At 51.6% G+C, this 26131-nt stretch overlaps 1 protein-coding gene across 1 annotated transcript in view; it reads left to right on the top strand.

The window, feature by feature from the left end:
• WTIP (WT1 interacting protein) overlaps positions 1–26131 on the top strand; it is an 86607-nt gene continuing 60476 nt past the window's right edge. Inside the window, exon 1 of the mRNA XM_066194946.1 lies at positions 1–2164. Coding sequence (XP_066051043.1) covers positions 721–2164 — 1444 coding nt within the window. The 5' untranslated portion in view covers positions 1–720. The remainder of the gene's footprint in view (positions 2165–26131) is intronic.

Here is a 26131-nt window from a genome sequence, read left to right as displayed (position 1 = left end):
GGAGCTGCCGACCCCGCCGCCGAGCAGCGCCGCGGCCGCCCTCTCCCTGACTGACTCGGGGAAAATCATTGTTTGGCTCCGGCATTAACTACATTCCAGCGGGACGCAGCGCCCAGTCTCCTTCCTCGCATTCCTGCCCCACACAAAGGAGTCCCTGCCTCGCCGCGCCCCGCGCTGCGCTCGCCGCGCCGCAAAGCCCCTCCGGGCCGGCCGCCGCCTTCGCCCCCGCCCGGGGGTGCGGGCGGGCCGCGGCCCCGCCGCGGGGCGGCCGCCGGGGGCGGCGGGGGCAGGGACCCACCGAGCGCAAATTCCTCCGCGCAGCGCGCCATTGACTGGACCGAGCAACTTATTTAAGGCTGGAAAGTGACACAGGGGCGCCTCGTCTGCGCCGGCCGCGCTCCGCCGGGCAGCCCGGCCGCACCGAGCCCAGTGCCGCGGCGCGGGATGCCGCCCGGGTGACCGCCCCGAGCCCGGCCGCCGCCTCGCCGCTCTCCGGACAAGGAGCCGCGTCCCGCCGCTGCCCCGCCAGGACCGCGGGAAGGGGCTTTCTTTTGGGGTGCTTTTTGTGTTGTTGGATTTGGGAATTTCTTTTGCTTTTTGGCTTTTTTTTTTTTTTTTTCCTCTTCTTTTTTTACTTCTCTTCTTTCTCCGCTCCGGGCTGCGCTTTCGCGGAGAGTTCACCGCCCTCCCCCGCCCCGCGCCGCCGGGCTCCGGCCGAGCATGGAGAAGTACGAGGAGGACATGGCACTGAAGGCCACCAAGTTCATGGAGGACCTGTCCCTGTACGAGCCCTGCCCGGAGGGTCCGTACGGCCGGGGCGGCCGCCGGGACCTGGCGCTGCACCCCGACCTGGAGGAGACCAAGCGGGTCATCGCCGCCCACATGACGGCGGAGCAGCGGGGACGGAAGATGAACGGCACCGCCGCGCCGCCGCCGCCCGCCGAAGGCTTCCCCGCCGCCGCCCCCTGCGGCAAAGCCGCCCCGCTCCGCGCCAACGGCCGCGCCGCCGCCGAGCCGCCCGCGGGCCCGCCGTGCTGCGAGGAGGGGCTGTGCACCCGCTCCGAGGTGGCGCTGCCCTGCTACAGCGGCTTCGCCGACAAGGGCAAGCGCTACTCGGCCGAGGGCTACCGCTACGCCGCGGGCAGCGCCTACGAGGGCGGCTACGTGGCCAAGGGCGGCGGGCGGGCGCCCGGCGGCCCGGACGGCAAGTTCGGCGCCGCCAGCCCGCGGGCCAGCCTGGCCGCCGCCTCGCCGGGCCCCGCCGCCGAGCACGGCAAGTTCTCCAGCCCGCGCTCCAGCCTGGGCGGCGCGGTCGCGCTGCCCTACGAGAAGTTCTCCAGCCCCCGCTCCAGCCTGGTGGTGCCCGGGCAGGACAAGTACGGCAGCCCCCGCGGCAGCCTGGTGCAGTACGACGGAGCCGCCCTCAGCCCCCGCTCCAGCTACGCTAGCACGGCCAGCGACACCAGCAAACACTCCAGCCCCCGCGCCAGCCTCACCGGCTACGAGGGCGGCGGCAGCAAGCCCAGCAGCAACCGCACCAGCGGCATCAGCATGGGCTACGACCAGCGCCACGCCAGCCCCCGCTCCAGCACCGCCAGCCAGTACTCCTGCACCGCCAGCCCCCGCTCCAGCTACTCGGACTCCAGGTACGGCCCGCCGGGCTGCGCCGAGCCCGAGGGGGCGGGCGGCGCCGGGCTCGCCCTGGCCAGCCCCCGCTCCAGCCTCTGCGGCCCCGAGGGCCGCGGCTCGGCCGGCCCCGCCGTGGTCAGCCCCCGCTCCAGCATCTCCAGCCAGAGCTCGCGGAGCTCCCGCGGCTCCATGAGCGCCTACCCCGAGCTGCAGCTGCCCTCGCCGCGCTCGTCCCTGCTGGGGCCCGGCCTGCAGGAGGACGGCGCCGTGCCCGAGCTGGGGGACGTGTACCACCGGATCCATGCCCAGTCCCCGCCGCGGCACGACCAGCAGCACCCGGCCGGCGCCCCCGAGCCGCCGCCCCCCTACGCCTACAGCCCGACCAAAGGCTCCGCTTCGGCTCCCAAATTCAAGCTCCCGTACCAGGTGACGCCGTGCCGGGAGAGCGGCCCCAGCCAGGCGGAGAGGCGGCTGGAGGCGCTGACGCTGGAGCTGGAGAAGGAGCTGGAGATGCACATGAAGAAGGAGTACTTCGGTGAGTGGGGCGGGGGGAGCGGGCGGCCGGAGGGCGGCGGTGCGCGGGGCCTGCCGAGCCGGGCGGCTTCGGCCGTGGAGAAGGCGGGTGTGCCGTGCCCGGGGCTGCTCTGGACCAGGTGCCTGCTGAAGTCTCACGTGGCCGCAGACACCGTCTGGTGTCCGAAGTGCTTGCACCATGGTTCACACTCGGTATGTGAACTTTCTCCCGTCTCTTCCCAACGCGGTTTGCCGGGATGTGTGATGCTTCCCTTTCCACGTGCGGATGGGAGACTTGTCTGAAGTGTGACGAAAGCTGTTTGTGCAGTCGGGGCTTACAGCGGCTCTCGTTTGTTTCCCTTCCTCACGGGCTGCTGAAGCTTCTCTGCTGAGCTCCAGCATCCCAGAGGCTGTGGTGTTTGCAGTCCTGCTCTCAGTCTGTGGTAACTTCTGTAGATGAGTGTGGTGGAGCAGCTCGAGGTGCCTCGTCCAGTGAAATCCTTGTGCTAGTTCCGAGTACCTGCGGGAGCCCGGCATTGTTCTGCCCCGAGAGGCCTCGCAGGGTCTGCTCAGCACACAGGGACATCCCTGCGACCGGAGGGGAGTTTGGAGGAGAGGAGCCCTCGGCCCTTGCTGAGGTTAAATCGGCCTGATGGTCATCTCCTGAGTTTTTGTTGCTTCTTTACGGAAGAAACTTCTTGAAATGCGGACGAGTGCACGTGTCTTGTAGCCGCACTAGTTAGGATTAGGCTTCCCTGTCTTTCTCACTTAGTGCTGGGTGGCGAAGGCTAAAAGCACTGTGAGAAGTTGATGCTGGAGCGTGCCAACGCTGCCCGGAGCCGGCCGGGCCGGGCAGGCGTCGGGAGCAGCTCCTTCGTTCCCGGCGGAACGAGAGCCGGGGCTCCGCGGCGCTGTCAGAGCCCCCGCAGGGGACGGAGCGCGAGGCCCGGGAAGGTGAGGGGCTGTGGATGAGCCGGCCCCGTCCAGGCTGGAGGGAATGGTCACCTCCGTGCTTTGTCTGCGCTCCTGGCCATGGAGCCGTGTGTTCCCCGGGTCGCTGGTTCCGCCTCGAGGCTCGGCCCGCCTTTGGCGCGGCTCTGGTGTGCTCTGCAGGGAAGGAAGGAGGTGCGGAGCTGCCTTGGCTTGTCTGCGAGAGAGACCTGGGCCTGTCAGTGGCGGTAGCTCAGTGAGCAGCGACCTCTCCACCAGCAAAACCTTCCTGGAAACTGCAGTGGCAGAGTTTCCCCAAGCTTTTGTGCCCAGACAAAGGAGGCTGAATGCAGTGCTTGCTGCCTTCCTTCATCCTGCGGCTGATGGATCACCCGCTGCATCTTTTGCAGTGTTGGCACCTGGCAGGACTCCTCAGCGGCTGAGGGGATCCTGCTGCGGGCAGTTCTGGTTCCCTCCGGGTGATGTGCAGAAGCTGCGTGGGGCTTGGAGCGCACAAAGTGCCGGAAATGTTACCTTCAGCATTTCCGCGGCATACAGTGAGAGACCGAGGAATGAAACGGAAGAGCAGGAAACGACTTATGTGTCCTGAGCCTCTCAGAGGTGTTTCCAGTGGCCTGGGAAAGCTGGGTGTTCGATCAGGGGCTCCAGGAGCAAGCGTGGGGAATGTGCTTTGCGGATGGGTTTTGTTTTTATCGGAGTTTGACTGTTGGAAGTGCCCCTGCTCCACGGCGATGTGTTGCAGCAGGCCCCAGGCCTTGGGAGATGCTCCCAGTGCAGGATGAGCCTGTGCCTGGGGAGCCTGGGGGGCTCCTGCTGTGGCAGCATGGAGGACTGCTACTGTGACTTCCACCCAGAAAACTGGGGTGCTTTGAAAGACAAAGCTGGTTTCTGTGAATTGTTGAGGTTTTGATAAATCCTGGTGGCTTTGATCCCATGGTTTTGGTTCAGAAGGATCCGTGTAGGTGACTACTGAATTTTGGCTGAGCCAGTGCATGAGAGGCTGGCGGGGCTGACCACAGGCCACAGGGGCAGGTCAAGGAGACTGAGAGTAGAATTGGGAAAAGTCTTGTTTTTAGTTTGACTTAACCTGAAAGTGTCTTAAAGAAATTAATAAAAAGAAGCAAAGAAAATTCATTGATTTTCATTGGGGTTTGTACGTGCTGCAGCTGTGAAGTGTCAGCTTAGCACTGGTGTCTGGCACACTCCAGAGGCAGTGCTGGGTGTTCTTTGGTGCCTGTGGAGAGCAGAAGTGTTGAGCTAATAGGTTCAACAAGTTAGAGGGAACAGAGGAGATGCTTTACTGCTTCTTAATTAGATGAGCTCAGTTGTCTAATGAGTAAATAGTGATATGAGGACACCAGGTATTTACTGTGCTCTGTGTCCTGTCATCACGTTGTTGTTGTCTGCCCCCCACACCCCCAGTAAAATTAAACACTGAGCAGTGTGCTATTTTGAAACTGAGGTCAAGGGACTAGCCAGCTCCGCCTGGAGGAGGAACAGCTCTGCCCTGCCTCCGTCCTGACTGTGGGTCCGTTTGTGTGAGTGCTCCCCCAGGGCTGCTGGTGCTGAGGCAAGATGCCAGTGCTGCCAAAGGAAGGCTCTGCGTTGGCCCAGTTGCGCAGGTGAGGGGCAGCACCATTCCACTTCCAAGTGCTCCCACCAACGCCTTGCAGCCGCCTGCACTCAGCGGTCTGACCCAAACAAAGCCTGCAGAGAAGGAGGAAGAAAAGGAAGGGTGGTTTGGGGCTGGATTGTTGAGCTGCTCCAATTCTTCCTTGTCCGAGAGATGGCTGGAGCTGGCCCAAGGCAGAGGGTGCAGACAGAGGGCTCCAGGAAGCTGAGACCCTTCCTTTGGCAGCAGCTGAATTGGGTAAAGCTGTGGGACTTTGTTCCCTTGTAGCTGCTTCCTGTTCATTCCCTGCCCAAATTTCTTCCTCCTCAGCCCTCTGGGACCCCCTGTCAAGGTACTGACGGTTTACTAAACGTGCTTGGTTTAGTGGCAGATGCTGAGAAGTGAGGTAAAAAAAAAAAAAGTACTTTCACTCATTTTTATAACTGTTTTGAGCTGAACATTGATACAAGGTGAGGTAAAAGTTGTTTCAGGACTGTTTTTTTAAAATTGAACGTTCATCCCAAGGTGTCGGCAGGACACTGGTAGGTGTTGGAAAGTCGTGAGCTCAGGCACTGTCTTAAATTCTGTTTTCTTTGCAGAACACTTCAGTCTGATGTCTAGGTGTTGAAAAAAGTGTAAGGTTGGAGTTGTTTTTTGGCACACCCATCCAAGTCATGCATCCTGGTGGGACTGGCTGTAAAGCTGTGGCTTGTCACCTGCCGGGCAGGGAGATGTTGAGCAGTTGGGCTGATCGGGCTGTTGGTTTTGAGGCAGATCTCTTTGCTGGTTGTTGTCAGCAGTGGCAGGAGGGTGGGTGAAGGGGTGCAGGCAGCAGTCACGCCCTGCTGGCAGCCCCTGCTGTGCTGCAGCCGTCCCTCAACAAGGGTTCTGCTCATCCTGGCCACGGTGGTGGAATCCAGCCCCAGATGTGACTCAGTTGTCACATTGTCCTCTGCTAAAGCTGCAAGAAGCACCTGATCGTGGATCCTGGGGAGGTGGGGAGTGCAGCTGCCTGCCTGTGCAAAGTCTAGAGGGACCAGCAAGTCTGCAGCTCTGCTGTTGTCCTTCAGCTCCCCTTGTGCAGGGAGTGCCCTTTGTGAAGGTGCTTTTGTCCATTGTCCCCATTGCTCCCGTTGTCCTTCAGCTCCCTTTGTGGAGGTGCTCTTGCCCATCCCTGCACATCCAGAGCCTTCCCCACCCCTGGCTGCCCCCTCACCCCCACCTCTCACAGCTGAGATGCAGAACAGGGCGAGTTCATAGCACGCGTGAGAACAAATGATCCTGTCACAGAGCTGCTGCCTCCCCTGCCTTCCGCGGGCATCTTGGTGTTCACCGTGCAGAATTCCGGGGACTGAATTCCTGGGGCCCTGAAGGAGGCTTGCCAAGGGAGCAGGGATGTCTCAGGATGAGACACAGAGTCTGGATTCTGTTAGTGATGCGGTCCTCAGTCTGGCACAGCCCGTGCCTACCCTGGTGAGTAGCCTTGACTTTTGAGGGCTCTCCAGAAAGCCATCCAGCAGTGGCAGCACATGTGTTCTGGAGCACCACCAAGAAACAGTGCTGATAACGTGGTGTTGAAAAGCCTTTGGCCTGGTAGGTGAGGGGAGGGAAGACCAGGTGAAGGGAAGAAATAAATCTCTAGACCCATCCAGGCCCTCTCTGCCCTTTATGTGTGTAGCCATCCATGTAAATCTGGATTTGAGCCCTGCGGTGTGCTCATGAATTCGGAGTTGTATGTTTGTGCTTGTTCTGTGTGTGCATGTTGTTGTGATGGAAGGGTGTTTATGCAAGTGAGATCAAAATTTAGACAGGTAACAGTGATGAGTCTCTGAAAGCTGCATTGCACAGAGATGAAATTTCAAAATTTGAATGAAATTTAGATGAGCTTGCAATTGGTGACCAGAACACTTGAGAGATTTGCTATGGAGTTGTTTTCAATCTTAGGAGTTCCTCAAGGTTTCTTTATGAAATATTAGATCTTTCCTGTTTCCATCAAAGTAGAGGTAATGATTAATACATCATATTGTTTGGGGGGGGGGGATAAGCAAAGATTTATTGTCTGGTAATTACTTTATATTTCTCTTTTGCTGGGCTTAGAAATTCATCCAGTATTGGTAAGCAGCTTCAGCATTTGCAGTTGAGGCTGTCCTAGGAAAAAAATTGCCTTTGACAGGCAAACACTTAAATAGAAATAAACTCGCATGGTGGGGTCTCCTGAAGTGTTCAAACAGGCCACGGATCTCAGAGTTCTGGGGTTTTTTCTGATCTCCCTATTACAGCTGGAAAATACATTGCTGAAACTAAATCGAGAGTGGTCAGGCTTTTCTAGCCCCTGAAGAAGGGGTCAGGCAAGGCAGGTGTGTGTTGGGGGGAAGGGGCAGGAGGAGCTGCGGTGGGAGATGCTGGCGTACCTGTGGAGCAGCAGTGTCCTTGTGGCTCACAGCGACCAGGAGACTGTCCCCTGAATGAGGCAAGGAAACCACGGGGAAAAGTGATAAAGTCTGTACCCGGAGCATCATCCAAAGGGGAGGAAGGAGTAGGAAGGTGGGGGAGAGAAAGTAAAAGGAATTTACATGAAAAAAGCACAGGATAACACAAGTCTACAGAGCTGGGAAAGAGGAATCTTGTCTGTGGTGTGAAATGTGCTATGAGGGATGCTCCTGAGATGGCTTTTTGCAGTCCCTGCTGGCCATGCACGTCCTTACGACTCTTCTTGAAGCTGGGAAGTGATACAATAACAGCAGGGGAGAGCTGTGGAATATGTGTGGTTTTATTTTACGAAGTACTAGATACATGCACAATTAACACGAAACGGGAGTTTGGATGGCTGTAACTTGGACAGAAGCCTGTGTTAAAGATGGGGACAAACCTTCTCTTACCTTGCATGACGCTTGACTGTGGATGGGGTATTGTTTCATAGCAGATGTTTTGTTTCCTTTTATTGCACTTGCTTTTACTCTGTCGTAAAAGCACCACGTGTAAAGGGGAGAGAAGAAAACCATTCTTCCAAAGAACTGCCACCTGTTTGAGTAGAGGTAGCAAGGTGAGGTTTCTAGTGCAAGGGTTTGTGTCTGCAGGACAAGAGATGGCAGAGGCACGAGCACTGCTGTGCTGTTACCTGGTTTGTCACCCTCCTCTGCTGCCCGGGGTTTGGGAGATGTTCTGTGTTCTTTTGAGGCAGGCTGTGCAGCAGAGTGCCAAGGGGAGGGAAGGTTTGCAGGGGCTGAGCAGAGCCTGTGCTGCAGTTGGGTTTGGGGTGGGAATGCTGTGAGAAGCACTGAGCAATTCAGTGCTTCTGCTCAGCTTTTAGGGTTGTCACAAGCTCCAGACCAAGACTCTGTTGGCTTTCCTCGAGGAGTAGCATCAGGCTTTTAAACACAGCTCTTCCCCCTTTGCCTACCCCCTGACCCCCAAAAACCCAGTCCAGTCAGCTCTGCTCTCTCAGGTGGGTCGGGGAGATATCCTAAGCAAGACTGAAAGTCAGAAATGGTTCTTGTACCGGAGCTGAACTCGTTTCCCTCACCTCTGTGCTGGATCTTCCACAGAGATTTTTGGGTGTGAATGTCCTGTTTGAAGTGCAGTCACTCACTGCAGGTTCACACATGGGGTGTGTGAATTGGGAGCAAATCCCAGTTTAATGACTTTAGTGCGTTCAGTGGACACTGTAGTTTGCAGACTAGAAATGTTACCCTGCTGTTAAGGAGCAGGTAACTGTCAAAGTAGCTGTTTTTATAGTGTGATTGAAATTGAATTTTTTTTTTTTTTGCAGTGGAAAGCATCCCTGAAGTTGTATAATTTTTACATCTAAAATGTGTAAATGGTACAAGTTTGTGTGTTACTGATGGCTTCATGGCAGCAGGTCTAGACTGAAATCCTTAATATCCACAGTTAATAAATTAGGATGTAAATTTCTCTTAGCTGTGTGCATATTGGGTGCTTAGAAAACACTCTCAAAGGAAGAGAATTTGCCTAATCTTAAACTGATTATTTAAAAAAAATGCTAAAATGATTATCAAAAAATGCCCCAAACTTGGCAAAGTAATTTTCAGGTATATAATAGGATTGTTCAGCAATGGAAAGAAAATAAACGAACATTGATAAGCCAAATAGTTTTACTAAGATCAGAACATTTATGCAGGCATTTAATAAGCTCTAGGCTTGCCTTGTACCTACCTCATATGTCCCAAATATCTCAGGACAGCACGTTGGCAGGGTCTGGTTGATTGTGTCCAGAATAATTCCATGTTTCTGTGGCTGGAGAAACTGAGTGTCTTAGAGTATGATGTGGTGGTTGATTTTTGTGCCCCTTCCTGGACAAAGTGTCTCCTGTGTGTGACAGGGATATGTGTGAAATGAAGCCAAACTGAAGCAGCCAGCGGGATGGGATGCAGGACTGTGCATGGTGTCTGTAGGTTTCCATGGGGTCTTGGAAAGGCTCACGTCGGAGGGCTGTGTTTACTGCCTGAAAGGTTCAAGTCCTGACAGGACCATCGTCCCTGGGGTTGTGATGTGGCATTGCTTGGAGCTGCTCCGGGGGTGTGACAGCTCCTGAGGCTGGCAGCAGGATTCCTGCTGGCTTCTTAGCCTTCAGCTCTGAACAAAATTAGCAAATGTGCTAATGATCAACCAATAAATGTGGTGTTTGGCTGGATTTTTATGTGATTTTTCAATGTGCCTGTGTGGGCGCTGTCTCTGGAAGTGGATTTTCTCCTTTTTTTCTACACTGGAGCAGATAGTTCCATTCTGTGGTATGTGTTATCTCTTCTTATTAACCTCACTGGGTTGTTCTCGCTCCCTGTCAGCATAGCCTTGCTTGTTACTGTGCTGAGACCGAGCACAAAAAAGCGGCCAGGCAAGTCATGTATCTCTTCCAGCTGGAGTATTTCACATTGTCTGAAACTTCATTCCTTGTTTTTTGGAGCAGTTTTTACTAAACCTCTAATGTCACATTTATGTGTTCCAGCAAACTTTTAAGAAAAGGCCTATGACTCATTAAGGAAAAAACCCCAGCACCCCAGAGCACAAACACTCACTCAGTGCTCAGCTGAGAACCACCGTGCACATAAACATGGAAAAGTTTACACGGGGGACTCAGCTGGGGGAGGGGGTGAGGATTTATTGCTGGTGACACCTATTTCCAAGTTTTAGATGCTGGAAAGGTTCTTTTTGGCAGGCTTTGCATGAAAAGCTGTAGGCAGTGGGGTTTGAGCCTCAGCTCTGCGTGGCTGGGGCTGGCATGGGCACAAGGGCTGCTGTCCCACCCTCCCGTGCTGGGGAAGGGGCTGCTCTGCCTGGCCTGGTGACAAAACCATCCTGGGCTGAGCTGCCCTGGAGTCCTTGTGCAGGTGGGCTCAGGGCCCCCCTGATGGGCTTTGGGGGGCTGAACTCCCCAGCAGGGAATTGAGTTCCTCAGGTGCCAGGGAGGAGAAGTCAAATTCCTTTGAAAGAGGGATATGATTGGGTTGGAGTAACAGCACAAATTCGTAATCATCTCCCCCAACTCCAGCCTTAATTGTAAAGTCTTTAATTGCAGGCAGCAGCAGTGAAATGCATTTGGTGTCCTGTGGGGGTTACTGTGTGTTTGGGAGTGTGGGGAGAAGTGCGGGGAAGGCGGTGTGCAAAACTAAAAAATGTTAATATCTGAGATTGTCCTGAAGTTGGGAGCAGATCAAATGGACAACCAGGAGGCATTTCATAGGTTACAAAAAGTCATGTCTCGTATGTAATATTGCTCTTTTAAGAATTTGGCTGAACAAAGCTTGTTTCAGCTCAGAATGTATTTATAGTTTTTCGGAAAAGTAGATGGCTATTGTGGAAGAGCTGCTAGGGACTTTCATTGTTTCCCAGCCATCCAGACATTCATTTAATTGGTGAACTGTTTGACTGCTGACACCTCAGAGCTCCTGGAAAGAGAAAACAAGATGTTTTCTTCCTTTAATGTGGTCACTTGAAAAAATGAGAAAATTTCAAAGTTAAAATGAAGAGAAACAAAAAACCATTCCTAAATGCAGTTTGACAGTTGTGCATGTTTAGATGCTTCAGCTGGCTTGGATCATATTTCCTGTGGTCTGTGGAGAGAGAGCCTTTGGCCTCTCCCAGGCATGGGAAATACCCTTTTGTTCTGGTGGTCATGGCACCAACCTTTCCCCTGGGCTGCAGCTCGTCCCCAGGCGTGCAGGGATGCCGGGGTGAGGCTCCTGGGCCGGGCTGCGTGGTCCTGCTGTCTCAGTGTCCCTCTGTGCTGCCACTGTCCCCAGGGGGGCAGCAGGTGGGGCCAGCCCTGGGTGGGCTCCGTGCCTGGGTCAGGTGCTGTGAAACAGTTCATGGATGTCCCAAATTTTAATGGCAGTAATTTGAGGCTCCTTTTTGTGTGTGTCTCTGGCATGGACAGAACTGCAGTGTGTGTGTGTGTGTGGATTGGAAACTTTTGGTGGGAAGGGGTTTCCAACCAGGTGGGAGAAGTGTGATGGTGACTGTGGTAAATCAAACATGGACTTGGCTGAAGTGAGACAGCCAAGGGCTCTGCTGCTGTGGCTGGTTCTGTTTCCTTGGCCATGTGGATGTGACATTGCCTTCAGCAGCATTAGAGTTAGAGCAGGGTCTTGGTTTTCTATGTTTTGCTGCCGTGAAATTCCAGCTAAATCTGTTTGTTTGGGTCAAATATTGAATAACTGGAAAAGAATCACTGATGGGGTGGTTCTGAGCAAGGGGGTAGTGAATAAACTTTGTCACTTAGTCTGTGGTTTCCCCTGCTCACAGAAGTGTGTTAACCTGGCCGTGTGCTGCTCTCCGCTGCCCTGCCTGCTTTTGTCACCAGCATGGAATGCAGCAGGATCAGACCAATGTCTGTGAATGGTCTCACCTGCCACTCTTTCCATCTCTCCATAACTCTTCTGGTTCAAAGGGAATGTTGATTTTTGGGTTTGTTTAAAGAAAATTGGAAGAAGCAAAAGACACTGGAATGCAGTATCAGCTGGGACGAAACAACACTATAGGAGGCAGTGAAAAGAGCTGTGGTTGGTGAAATCTTGGATTCTCTCTTGTGGCAGTTGCTCTTAACCTCGAGCATCCCAGCTGTAGGTGCATTCTCAAGTGTAGGTGGGGCGAACAGGCAATTCCTCAGGGAACAAGGCAGAAGTTTTGATGAATGGCAATAACTTTTGCAGCTCTGCTTTTTTTGTTGTTGTTGTTTTTGCCAGGCAGTTATGTGAAAATTCTCTGCAGTTGGTGGGGTGCCTGTTTTTAATCAAAGCCATGTTTCCCAAACCTAAACACTCAATAGAAAACAGACCTGCACACCAATCAAGTGTGTTAAGGTCCATATTTGGAGCTGGTTTCAGAAATAAGCATATAATTTTTTCGATGTGTAGGTCAGTAGCTGGTTGTCTCGGAAAGTCTCTTGGCTTGCTGTACCTGTTCCTGACTGATGGGAGCAGGGCTGGGCCTGGGCAGTGCAGCCCTGCACAGCTGCAGTGATGCAGGGCAAGTGATGCACTTGCTCTCTTGGAAACCCCCCATGACTTGGGTGCAGACCTTTGTGGCTTGGCTCGGGGGGGAAAAAAACCCTCAAGACATCTCAAAATAAAATTCACGCAAAGTATGTAGAATTCTTGCAGTTTTATTTAGAAGATGGAGCACATCTGATAAACCCAGTGTTTCCTCATGAATGACAGTCCTGTTTAGGTCGTGGAGGCATGAGTGACTTGTTTCTGACAGCTGGGACTCATCTCGAGTTGTTTTTATTACACCACAGAGATCAGGGAATATGTCCGTTCACCCCAGTGCCTGGGCCTGTTTCTCTGCCTGGCTTGTCCAGCAGCCCCTGCTCCTCCCAGCCGTGCCCACCATGGAATGGTCAGTGTATCACTGCTTTGTGCCAGGCTCTGAAAGCCATGTGCTGTGTGCCTGGGAACCTGCCTTCGGACAGATAATTTGCAGGAAATTGGTGACCGTGAGCAGGTGGAGTCGGTGGTGGTGGGAGAGGGCTGCATGCTCTGTGTCCTGCTGACCCCTTTCAGCTCGTACAAAGTCTCTGCTGGGCACAGAGTTCCCAGATGGCTCCGCTCTCAGGGAGGGGTGGGGATGGGTGTGATGGGATGGAGGCTGTGTCCAGATGTCAATTGTGCATCCTCTGCTTTTCTTCTCCTTGTTGCCTTCTGCCCAGAGCAGGGGTCCTCAAAGGAACCCAGAGCTAAGCCTGGAGGGGGTGTTAGGCACAGGCAGGGGTAATGCACGTGAGCTGCAGGTGCTTCTACAGATCACCCTGGTGCTGCCTGGCTGAGTGAGGCGCTGGGGCTCTCACGGCTCTTGCCATTGTCTTCCTTTGGTTGCCTTTTTTTTTTTTTCCCCAGCAAAACAATAGGTACAGCCTATTCTTATTTAATGCCTTTTTATGAAACCTTTGCAGTCACTGGGTGCTAGACTCAGATGCTGTTTCACAAACAATTAGGGAGAAAGCTTGTTCTACTTTGCCTGGAAAGAGGATCTCCCGGTCGTTCTGTGCGTTGGTTTTGAGGGAGACACTCCTGTGTGAGGCTGGTGAGAGTGTCAGTGCCGGGAGGTGCTGCCTGTCCGTGCAGAGTGGTGCAGCCACAGCAGCAGCCCCTGCGCTTGGTCACTGCCCAGTTCAGAGAGAGGGAGAGACCCAAACCCACGGCAGCTTTGGGCCTGGGGCTTTGAGCATAGCATGGATGAGGTTTGCCCCTTGCAGGAATTTCCGGCAGGGTGGAGATGTGGCAATTCACTCACCAAATCCCGCATTGCCTGAGAGCAATGGGGCAGTTCCACATAGGGGTAGAATGACTGGAGCGTCAGACCACGCCTTTTAAAAAAGCAAACCCAAAAAACCTCCCTGGCATATTAAGAAAGTGTGAAAAGAGAAGGGATAGCTTGGATTAGGCTGAAATAGCCTTGCATGCTGTGTAAGAGCAAACTGATGGTGGCTCTTTTGGGAAGAGGCTTTCTCAGCCCCTCTTCCCACCTGGGAGGAGTCCAGGCCTGTGAAGAACCAGCCCAGAAAGAGGTGATCCGCAGAGGTTACCCCAAAGAAAACACTCTGAAGTTGTGCCAAGTGCAGACTTGCAAATCAGCTTCCTGGTGAGCCAAGTGTGTGAAGCTCTGCTTTTCCCTGCTTCCCACCTCCAGGGGCTTTGTCTGACTTCCCCATGGGGTGGCAGGAGCAGGGAGCAGCTCAAACCCATGTGGTGGCCTGGCTCTGGCTGGACACCACGTCTCACTTTGTCTGATTTACTTCTGTAACTCGTGAAAAGGGAAAAAATGAACCCACAACACAAAACACCCACACCCCTGAGCTGAAGGACGAACCCCAGACTCCCTTGGGCAGAACTTCCTTTGAAATTACTGGGTGTTGTGCTTGCTTGGACTGGCAGAATTGGGAAACCTGGTGTTAGATTACTGTAAGGTCAGAGAAATAGTGCATTTCAGGACTGGTGGAAGGACTTCGTTTCATTTATCTGACAAAGTACCCCTTGAATAACAAGAGTTGACTTAGAGCTCTGCTGTTCCCGGCTGGGTCAATGCTGGCATGGGGAGTTTCTGGCCCTGCTCCAGGTGTCACTTCCTCCAACTCTCAGCCCACATTGTTGGGTAGGGGTGATGTGCCCTGGCTGATCCCAATGGTCAGAGTTCCTCTCTTCTGCTCTTTGGGGGGGGTTTGCTTTGACTCCTGTTCTCTCTCAGCGTCCAAGTGTGGGCTTGTTCAGAGACCACAGCTTCTTCAAGGACTTGGCTGCTGTGGTCCTCAAGGTTGCTGTGAAGCTTGCTGTGATTCTTAAAAGCAGAGAGGAAGAGATGTGCAGTGTGTGGGGGCATCTCTTCAGAGGGTCAGTCACTCTGGGAGTGCCCACTGCCACAGGGTGCTCACCAGTGTGTGCATTTGGGGACGTTCGAACTTAATGTTCCCATACAATGTGGAAAAGGCAAGAGAGAACTTTGATTAAAAAAAAAAGAGGGAGGCTGCTGAGAGTTCTGGCAGATACATGATAGTATTTGCTGAAGTTTCTGAGAAATGCATTATTTCATTTTTATTATGAAGCTTCTGCCTGTGTGTTTGCATCCCCCCCCTAAGTGTTTTCTGGGGTTTTGCCATTTCAAGGCAGTGTCTGTTGGTCCAGAACTGCCAGCACCAGGGCTGAGCTGAAAGCAGTATAAACTCACTTTGTTTTTAATTTGAGCCATTTTCATTTTGACCAGGGAACCAAGTTATAGGGGCACTGTGAGGGAATGTGAGATCATGACTTCAGTTTTGCTTGTACATGTAAATTCGATTGGGAGTGCAACCAAAATGCAGTGAGATGAACGAGTGTGTGCCCTTCTGGAGAGACAGGAGCTGCACACCCAGGTGGCAACGATGTGTAAAACATCTCCCTGAAGAGTGGACATTAATTCCTGTTTTGAAGGAAGATCTGGGAGCTGGATGTGCTGCTGGTGGAGGCTCTGTTCTGCATGCATCATTTCCTGCTGCAACACTACTGTTCCCAAAAAAATAGCTACCGGCCAGAAAAATAAGTCCAATAAGCCTGCAAATCAATTGCTGTTTGAATTTTTCGGACCATACAGCTTACAGTTTCTCAGCAAGTGGTTGACTTAAGTCAACAAAGTGTTGTCTCAGGGTCTAAATTAAGTAAGGCTGACTCAGGGTCAAGTGTGACCATTGGGGAACAAACAGTGGCATGTTTGTGCTCATCCTGGAGCCCAGGGCAGGACACAAGCTTGGAAGCAGCAGGGGGAGGGAAGAAGTGAGATAAGGATGGTTTGTGCAGGCTGGAGTATAAAGATCAGAACAGGTGACAGTCCACGTGTTTAGTCCTAAACAGGAATAAAATACTTCAGGCGTTCTTCTCTCAAAGTCATGAAGAAATAGTGGCAAGTGTCTGCAGGGGAAGCAGAGTTTGGAGCCCGGGGGACAGGCAGCATTTCAGGTCTGAGCTGAAGGTCCTCCTGCTGTCAGCAGGTGCTGAGCTCTCGCCTTCCCCAGCAGGTGCAGGACGGGGGAGCTGGCTGGGATCTCAGGCTGGCCCTGCAGAGGACAGGGCAGTGCCAGGTGGGGAGCAGCAGCGTGCCCAGCTCCTCTGCACACACCTCTGTGCTCTGGCTGCTGGGGCAGGGAAGGACAGGGAAAGGGATGCATGTTCCTCCTTGCACAGCCATTCCTGCCAGCCTGAGTCACTGGCTCCACTGCAGGATAAAAGCTGTGGCTCCACCAGCTGAAAACCAATGGGGAACAACCATTCTGAGTGATCTCTCAGGGCTTTTTTTTTTCTTTTTTTCTTTTTTCTTGCTTTTTTTTTTCTTTGCTTTGCTTGAAGAAACATCTCTCACTGTGGTGGGAGACAACCACAGATGATGTTTTGTGACTGGTACTAGAGTGAAGCACAGTCTGTTTTAATTGAGGATCAACAATGATTCCTTCTCTAAGAAGGACAATTAGCTCCTCTGGAGAAGTTATAAAATCCTTCATCTGTCAAAGGCACCAGTGGGAGAAGCAAGGGATGTGCAGGCACCAGCTCAGTACCAACTCTGTACTTCACTCTTAACCTTACAGAGAAAGCACAGTGGAGAGTTTCATCATTGAGTTGGTAAAAGCTGCCCTTATTTTCATGGATATAATTACAGAAGAGGTTACATTCATCTGCAAACAAAGACTCTAGTATTTTTTTTAAAGCAGAAATAAATTTTCTGCTTTACCCCCAACAACTGAACTAATTCTTTTCGCTAGTTTTCAAAAGATAAGTTTTGTGGGTTGTGTTAGTTGCTTTGTTATTTTTTTTCCAAGGGAGCATTGAGGAACCTATTTCTTGGTGAATACAGTGAAAGGAGAGATTCCAAAAGGGCTTTTGTGCAATTAAGGGAATGTTTGCATTAGGTTGTGCTGCAGTGATTTAACACATGGGAAGGAAAAATCCCAACTGAGTGATTTACACACTGATCTCAAATGTTTTGATCAAAGGTCAGACTCAGAAATGTATTTATGCTTACTTTAAGTCCAAAGTGAATCCAGTGGGGAGTTAAATCTCTAAGTAGGCATTTAATGTGTAAATATTCACAGGTAGCTCTTTACTTAGCCATGTCATTTTGCTGTGAATTTAGACAGGGTGAGATTTACTTGGAGGCTGAAGTCCAGACTCTGCCAGTACCTACAACAGGGGAGAGCATTTCTGTGGACCGAACTGACTTTGAATAATTTCATCTATAAATTCTGTATTTTATGGACTTGCAGGAGTTCTAAAGTAGGTAGGGAGACGTGAAAAAGGGGTCAGGAAAACTGGTTGGTTTTTCAAGGCTGGCAGTCTCCAGGTTCAGGAATGGTCCATCCTGACATGCAGGAAGAGGCAAGAGGCCGGCATGGATGAGCAAGGGGTTCTGAAGAAAGAAATGGAAAGGGTATGTGGAATGTATAAGGGGTGGAAGCAGGGACAGGTGACCTGGGGGGAATATCAGGAGACACAAGGCTCATCTGACCCTGGTGAAAGACAGGGAAGTCAAGAAGTGCTTCTGCAGGTATGTGAGAGAAAGGAGGACCAGGGAAAAGGTGAAGCAGGGGTGCTGGGTTGGCCTTCTGTGATGAAAAATTTGGGGAATTAGGGGAGAGCAGTGCTACTTGATCTCATAAAGCTTTAAATGTCTCATAAAATTCATAGAGCTTTTGGTGCTGTCACCCATAACATCCCTCTTCACAAACTGGTGAAGTAGAGACTGTGAGATGGACTAAAAACTGGCTGAGCTCGGGTGTGACCAGCAGGATGAGGCTGAGCTGGAGCCAGTCACTAGTGGTGCACCTCAGAAGTCCATGCTGGAGTCAGTAGGGTTTGACATCTGCATTGACGACTGGGGTGATGGGACAGAGTACCCCTCTAGCCCAGCCTGTGGATTGGACCACCACGGAGGACTGCTTGATAGGCTGGATGGATGTGGTGGTGCTCAACAGGACCCTGACAGGCTGCAGAAATGTGGGGATGGGAACCTCATGAATTCAGCACAGGCAAGAGCCAGGTCCTGCACCTGGGGAGCCACAGCCTCCTCCAGCGCTGGGAGCTGGGAGCCCACCTGGCTGGAAGCAGCTCTGCAGAGAGGCCCTCTGGGGCTCGGGGTGAGTGTTGGGCAAAGGGAACCAACAGCAACTTGAGCAGGAATTCAGGCTGACTGTCGTGGATGGTGGGGACACCGAGGCTGGATGCGTGTCCTGGGTGCCCACGTGCTTGGTCCAGCCTCAGCATCTGGGCAGTTTGCCCAAGAAGCTGTGTCTGAACCAGGGCTGGGAGTGGGGTGTGTCAGCTTCTGGTGTGTGTGGGTGTCCTGGGTGGGACACTGCAGCTCCCAGCCTGTGCCTGGCTGGAAGGTCCCTCTGGGATGGGAGCCTGTGGGGAGCTCAGGTCTCATTGGGGCTTTCCCAAAGGCAGCCACTTCTCAAGTGGATCCCCTGAAACCTAAAAGGGCACCAAACAACTGCCCCATAGTTCACAGTCACACGTGAATTATAGCTTTCATTGGTTTTGCCATGATCTGAAGCACTGCTTTAGCAGTGGGGAAATACCCCTGACGTTGCACGGGAGGTTTTTGTGCTGGCCGCTCCAAGGTCGGGTGCACAGGCAGCAGCTGAGGTGGAAAGGGTTGCCTCTCTTTATCACTTCTCTGTTTTGCTGAGTGCTTTAATTAAAACCAGAGAGAGGAAAATTTCTCACACTGTTTCCAATTTTTAGTGGTTTCACCTGCTGTTGAAAATTGCATCAAGACATAACGGTAAAGGGATGATGTAAAGAGGAATGAATGCTCCTTTTAGTGGCTATGAATAGAGGCTTCTCATATCAGTTAAGTGTTGACTGATAATTATGAAAAGATTACAGGTTTCTGGGGGTTTTTTGCCAGTCCTCTAACACATAAATTAACTAACATTTCACCACTTCATGTAACCTTTCAAAATGGAGAAGGGAGGTATGGCTGATGAAATTCATAAGATCACATCTATTTTGAAATGTTTACTGCAACTAAACTGAAAAATTACCTTCCTAATCCTTTCTATCCACTCAGTCTTTCCCTGGTTATGCAGTTTGTTGAGGAGGTGATTTTTGCTGTTTGTGGAAAGATTTTCAAAGAATAATTATACCAGGAGAATTTGCTCTTCAACTGTGTTTTAGTTGTATTTTTGCAAGAGTTGCTAGAAATTTAGCCACAACTCCTTTGCTGTCTTATGACTGTGGGTGATGGAGCTGATGAGTTATAAATAAGAGATATTTGGGTGGTGAGGTGTCAGGAGTGGGAGAGAAGAGCATCTCGTGTCTTGTTCCTCACTTTGACTTGAGTCTGGCATCCAGCTTATAATAAACAGAGTCCATCTTCCAAAAATCATCCTGAGAGGAGGCTGCCTGTCTGTCTTGGCATGCAGATGGTGAGTAGGGTGGGCATGGAGAAGGCACCCAGTGTGGTTCTGGGGACAGGCCTCTTGTGATGTGTGGCCGTGTCCTGCAGGGCTGGGTGGCAGCTGCTTTGTGAGGACGGGACTGGTTGGGCACCAGTGCCTGCACTGTGCACAGGGATGGTTAGCAGAGAGAAATCCTCTCCCCCTCCAGCAAACTGCTCTTTGACAGGGGCCATTGAGGCCAGGGCTGTTTCCCTGTTAGCATCTCAGTGCCAAGTGCTCTTGCAGGACGGTGTTCTGCACTAGCAGCAGCTTAGCACTTCAGCGGAGCGCCTGCAGGGTTCTCTGCAGGGGTTGTGGGCCAGAGCTTTGGCTGCAGGTGCAGTGGGCAGGTTGTGAAAAGAGCAGATGATGCCAAAACTGTAACAGGTGGGGGCTGCCTTTGTGCCTGGTCCTTTCTAAGCTAAATCACTGTCTTGGACGTTTCTCTCTCAGTGCCTCAGTTTTGCAGAGCAGCCAGGCACTTGTGTCACTGGTCTGTCTGCGAGAACAGAAAAGGTGGGTGGCAAAAGAAAGTTTTAGACACTGTCTGCCGGCTCTGGCTGCTGGTTTGTCACTGTCTGGGAGAGAGCTTCATAACATTTCTGGATCATTCATTGATAATATTTGGATGTGGATCAAGTGTGTTATAAATGATAAGCCGAATCCGTGAATTTAAAATATTAATAACAAATTTGTTAATTAAAACAAAAAAAAATCAAGAGTTTGAGAAATAGAAAAACCCTGATAGAACCACAACCAAAGCGCAGTTCCGATCCCGGGAATCGGCGCTGGGCGAACCGCAGATCCTGCCCCTCTGGCACAGAATCCCCCTTTGGTTCACAAATTCGGAGTGTGCAGGGCCCGTTTTTATACATTCCCGGGCTTGTGCGACCGATTACTTCATCGGTTCTTTTGTGTGTATGGTCTTGGATTCATATTCATCTGGTCTCTTTTCTGGATGTGATTTTGGTGATGTTTTTCCGGGGATTGCAGGAACCAGGCATTGAGATGTATGTCCTTGGTGGGATTGGGATGATGGCTATGGGGTGCTGAGCCCTCGGCCAGTGGCCAATGATGGTGGTGCTCAGCCCCGTCTCCCATGGGTGGCACCCTCTTTTCTTTCGGTGTTGGGTGGTTCCCTGTTTCTGGGGCAGAGGAATGTCTTCCCGGAACCCTGCATTCCTTAGGCTTAAGAACATTATACAGTAACATACAAACTAACTCTCAGACTACAGTTGTATAGGTTTTATAAAATGTTATTAAAAAAACCCCAACAAACCAACAAAAAACCACGAATTAATCCTACAATATTTATCACAAGTGTGTGTTCACATTTGTGTCGAATTATCCGGGCAGACCACATACCCTGGAGTTCATTCCAGCTGCTGGAGAGCAGACTGTTACCGATCCAGGACCGACAATACCTGATCCAGCAAAAAGTCAAAGCAACCCAGACAGAAGATACCTGACCTAGCAGAAATCCCGCCAAGATGAAATTAACTGTCAGTACTTTACACTGTGGGCCATCTTTGTCTATGGTGCTAAGAGTTGTAAAGCTGGATTTATCCAGGTGTTGGAAGGTGGCCTCCTGTGCTGCTGCCCTTGCCAGTGAAAGGTTCAGTCAGTCAGAGACCTGTCCACTCCTGCAGGGCTGGTGGTGCTGGGGGGAGCCAGTCCCTGAAGTGAGAATGGAGCTCAGGTCCTCTCATGGTTGTGGGAAGCTCAGAGTTGCCCTCTTGCAGGAATCATTGCAGAGGAGTCTGACAAAAGACTGGAACAACCCCTTTGTCTACCTTAGGTCTGCCTTGGCGAGCAGCTGAACACATGGGCAGCATGGTAATTTTCTAACTTTTACTTTTCCCCCAGTTAAATTCCCAGGCAGGAAATGAACCCAGCATTTAGTGCTGCTGTTTCCCAAAGGTAGAGGAGGAAAACTTAGAATATCCTGTTTACATGTCGTTCGAGCTGTATTTGACCAGCTGTCCCAAGGGTTTTCAACTTGCTAGATCAGGAGAGGCTTTTCTTACAGTCTGAGCATCTTCCTGTCTGAGTGGAAGAGTGTGGCCGTTTGCTCTGAGCACCTCCCTGGGCCCAGCCTTAGAGCTGCACAGGAGACGGCTTTTCACTGTCACCAAGGTGGGGAAGCTGAGGCTCGCCAGGTACTTCAGAACTAAAGTCCTGCAGACTAAAGGTGGGAGAAACCTATGGCAAATCACTCCCTGAAATGGTTGTTCCTGTACCTTACAGGAAGGTACATTCCTCCTCCTGACATTCTCAAAGCTTCCTTGAGTCACTGGACTTGAAGTGGCTGGAAAAAAAATTGGTTTGGAGGGTCGAGCTGACAGAGATTTTTAAGCCACTTCCAGCTTTTCTTAAGGAAATAGTTCAATCTTTCTAAATATTAGCTTGGTATAATACCTACCTATATGCATGTTTGTGCTTGAGCAAACCTTTTTATGTTTCTGGGAGTACTGAAGAGCCTCCCTGGGGCAGGTGTGAAGTGTGGAGAGGTGTCAGCACGTTTGTGGGGTGGGTGCTGGAGCTGTGGGGCTGTGGTGTCCGTGTGGGGCTGGGAGCTGCTTGTGGAACGAGCTGCTGAGTTTGTAACCAAACGTGGTTACGTAATTTCATGCCTTTTCCAGACTGTCACGCTCATGCTGGAAATAGACCGTTATCTAAGAAACTAGGAAAGTGCACCTGGAAACTTTTAGACTAGTCTCCTTGTTTAATCGTGAACCCATTTTCAATATGTCAGGGAAGGCAGCTGTAATATATGACCTTTTTCTGCCATATATTAGAGTGATGATTCATACGTGCAGTGTCAGGAGAATGTAATGAAAAGTCTCCAGCTTGACGTCAGTGCAGCTGATGTTTGCAGCTCTGACGTGCTGTGGAGTTCAGGGCAGTTGGGCTGCACCATTGGTGCTTTCAGCATCACTGCTGTTACCTGTTTGCACAGATTCCTGTGAGCTGAAGTATTTGAATTGATTCTGCCTATTTCATGTCATCTCAGAGGATTTTTTCTCTGAAGACCACAGAGGTGTCAGTGACTCACATTTAATATAGAAAAGAGTCAAGACAGAAACTGAAGGTAACTAAGAACATCAAAGCTGGAAAAGGGGGCTGGTGCAGCAGGTTTTCTGGCTGGTTCTGTACTGTGAACACTGTCACTTGTATAGAAAAAAGCTGCAATGTGTAGATAAATGTACTATTATTAATGTGTGGCATCAGCGGAAAAGAAAGACAATGGTTATATGAGCTCTAAATATTTAGTTTATTGTTTATTTGCTGTAATAAAACTGTCTCAATGTCTGTAAACCTGTCACTATAAGATAAAGCTTAATAAAAGCTTAAATAAAACATAAAAGGTCTACAGTCTGACCTGCATTGTGCCAAAGTCTGAAATAATGGCATGGGCAAGCATCTCACCCCAGAGCTCAGGTGATCCCCAGCTGGTATAACCAGTAACTGGTATAAATTGCAGTATCCATGATAATTAAAAAACACGTGAATTTTTTTGAAGGTCTCCTGTCTCCCCCTCTGTGAACTGCCACTTCTGTTGCCCATTATATTGGGATGTGCAGTGTGAAGGTCAGCCCTGTTCCTTGTCAGTTTGAGTGTAGAGCTGGGCTGAATGCCCCTGGTGCTTCACACCAGCTTCCTAACAGGGAATGTTCCCGAGAGCACTGTGGGGCTTTGGATGTTGGTATTTGCTGAGTCTGGACTGCAACCAGGAGTGCAGGAGCGCAGCTCAGCTCTGCTGGCTCTGGGCCTGTGTGTGTGCTGGGCTCACCGAGGCTCTGGCTCTGGTGCTGTGTCCTCCTCTGCCAGCAGTTGTACCAGCTCCAGGTTTTTTAGCCTGTCCTCCTCTGATTGCTTCGACGCTGCTAGAAATTCAACACTCTTCAATTGGCTAAATTATGAATGTGATTACACTCACTGTGCTCCAGGCAAAATAATTGTGGTTTGAGCCGAACTGCCTTGATCACCTGGTCCCTTTGGGCTGTAAGAGGGCTCATGTCTGCAGAAGACACTCAGGTGTTCAGCAGTGGAGGGACAGTAGGACAGGGAATGTGATTTACAGCCCTTCCCTCCAAGTTATTCAGTGCCAGTGGTGCCCTCTGTTACCACCCAAGCTGTATGGCTCCTTGCTTTGATAATCCCAGTCATCACAAGGTATTTTTTTTTTTTTTAGTCCTTGGCTTGCTGAAGTTATTTGCAAGTCCCTTGTGCTGTGATTGTCAATGTGAACATGAGCTCTGAATCTTAGACAAAGCCACCCAAAGTTGCACAGCCCACGGAGCAGCCACGAGAACCTCCTCTGTCCTCCACTTCAGTTGCCTCAGTGGCAAAAGATCTTTCCCGAAGTGCCAAATAAGAAGTATAAATGACCCTGGCACTGCCATGCACTACATCAAGACAGAGAAGTGAAAGAATGTTTGCAGAGCAAGCATCAGTGTAACTGAAGGAGTGTGGGTGCCGATGGGGCCGTGCTCGGCCTGGTGCCCTCAGAGGCTCTGCACAGAGGGGACTCTGCAGACGCAGGGCTGGACTGAGCCCTGCAGACAGTGTCAGTCATTTCATGCTTCACAGCAGTCATTTCACAGCCCGTATGAAGCAATAAGCGTTTGCTGTGCTGGATTTGGGCTTTCACTGAGCCGTGGGGTGGATCTACTTCAGCAGTGACAAAAGGCTTGCAGTTTGCAGCAGCTGCTGCTCAGGGCTGGTCCTGGCGCCCATGGCATCTCCACTCTGCATGCTGGCCTGCAGCTGGTTTGATTCACCAGCGCAGACGTGCCCCGGGCTCAGAGCTGCTGAAAGAGGGAGTCTGGGAGGGTGGTGTTAGTGAATTGTTTCTGTTGGCCTCCCGTGTTCCCAAACACTTGCCCATCACCTCACCCTACATCTGAAACTGCGAGAGGGTTAAGGACAAAGCAGAAGAGGCAACGTGTATGGCTGCTTTCAGAGCCAGCAGGAATAGGCTGAGTCCTGCTGGCAGCACCGCTCCCTCAGGCAGGCAGAGCTTGGCTCCTGTGCTCTGATCAGCACTGTCACTCCTGGAACTGCTCCCAGTGCCTTCCTTTGTGGCCGTGACCTCTCCCAGCAGCTTTGTCCCATACAAGCCTTGTTAAGCAACAGGCGGAGTGGAGGTAATGGAAGTTATTCCAGAACCTAGAGCTTTGCTTCTGCAAAACTTCCAGTGAATGTGAACTTTGCTGCATTTGTAACCAAACAAAAATTATCTCAAATTTCGATTTTTCTGAGTAAAGTGCTATGCATGCATCCCTCCTGTGTATTAATTGAGTAAAGCCTCCTCTAGGAGGGAGGCACTAAAGTGATGGAGATCTTTCTTAACTCAGCAGATGCATATCTCAAGGACCTAAATAGTTTACTGTTTGTTCCTTGAGGACGAAAGTAAGGTTGGGGGAAATCTCAACAAGGTTTAACAGTGACAACAAGAAGTTTCCCAGTCCACAGGCTGCTTCTTGCCTTGCTTTGCTGAAGCTGTGTTAGCTGTTGTGGCACATGTTCCTCCTGTGTAGTGTCCTCCAGCACAGGCGCTGCAGGGAGCACGTGGGGACTTTCAGGCTGGAGTTGTGCTGCTGGATGGGGTCAGCTTCCTCATGGCTCTTGGGTGTTGGGGTGCCAGGTGTGGATGGGCTGGGGCTTGGCAGGAGAGCCTAAAACATTTACTTGAGCATTTCTCACTTTTCTTAGCCTGTCATTTTCAATCTTAATTCAAGTTGTGGTGTCTCCTGCTCTTGCCTGGGGCCGAGGCAGTGCTGGTAGCTTAGCCAGGCAGTCCCTCCATCATTCCTAGCACAGGATGTTGCAGCTGAGCGTGTTCAGTTTGTATTTATTTATAACTTGTATGTACCAGAGTTCATTTCATGTCAGATACTGAATCCTCGGTACATTTGCAAGGTATCTGCCAGGTAACAGATGAAAGCCGTGCAGGGAGAGCTGCCGGTGGTGGCGAGGCTGGGAGGGTTCCCTGGGCTGCTCCCTTGTTCTGCCTGGCTCTGCCCCGTGTAGGTGCCTCGTGTCTTCTCCCTGTGCCTGAGGGATGACGTGTGTGTTGCAAGATCCCTCCTCCTGTGGTTTTTGGAAGCAAAGGAGCATTTTTCTCCCCTGAGGTCACCTCTTCGATCCAGGCTGCCGCAGCCCATGCAGGGGAGCTGCTGGGAGCTCAGCAGCTGCTGCAGCAGCAGTGGCACCACTGCCTGGGCCCAGGGCAGCTCTGGGGCTTCACAGTTTACCTGGCTTCTGAGCAGAACGCATTTTACAGGTGGTAGTAGCGCCCTGTGTCAGATCACAGGCTGCAGGCAGTGTGGGAGCAACTCCCCTGGCCAGGGGCACCTGCAGGTGTCTGACACAGCCCTCTGCTCCTGCAGCTCTTGCTGCAGTTTGGCTGCTTGGTTGCAGCTGAGGCTTCCCTCCTCATTTGCTCTCCCTGCTCCATGGCACTGGGCGTCCATTTGCCTGCCCCTGTGCCATGGATAGGCTGCAGGTGTGGAGAATCTTGTTTGGGGCTTGTGTAGAGATGGTTTTCCATCTCTGAGAGAAGAAAAGGGGATTTTGCAGTGGCCCAGCGTGACGTTCATCCACCCTTTTCCCAGAACTGCAGAGGCAGGGAGGGAGTCATCTGTGCCATGTGTTAGTTGTTAATTTTAGCTTTACCATAACTCTTGATGACAGGGTTTGGTTGTTTCCTGCTGTAGGCAGCATGTAGCAGTTATCCTGGAGATACGGTGTGGCTGTAAGGCAGTAAAGCTGCAGCTCATCCCGGGGCCGTGGTGCTCACACAGCTGCTGCCTGCTGGAGTTGAGAGGCCATGTGGTACCATTTTTCTTGCATTCGTGCTAAACCTCGGCCTTTAGGATACATAAGGATGGCATCAGGCACAGGTTGAATTCCACCTGTGTCTGAGGACAAAGCTTGGCCAAAAGGGTTAAATATCTGCCACGATCAGCATGGCATTTATCAGTTTTTTCCTAATTCCGGCTGTC

Source organism: Chamaea fasciata, unplaced genomic scaffold, assembly GCF_029207755.1.
Source record: "Chamaea fasciata isolate MVZ Bird 193981 ecotype frontalis unplaced genomic scaffold, bChaFas1.0.hap1 SCAF_12, whole genome shotgun sequence".
Classification (NCBI taxonomy): Eukaryota; Metazoa; Chordata; class Aves; order Passeriformes; family Sylviidae; genus Chamaea; species Chamaea fasciata.
Note: the sequence above shows the minus strand (reverse complement) of the source record. Positions and strands in the feature narration are given on the sequence as shown.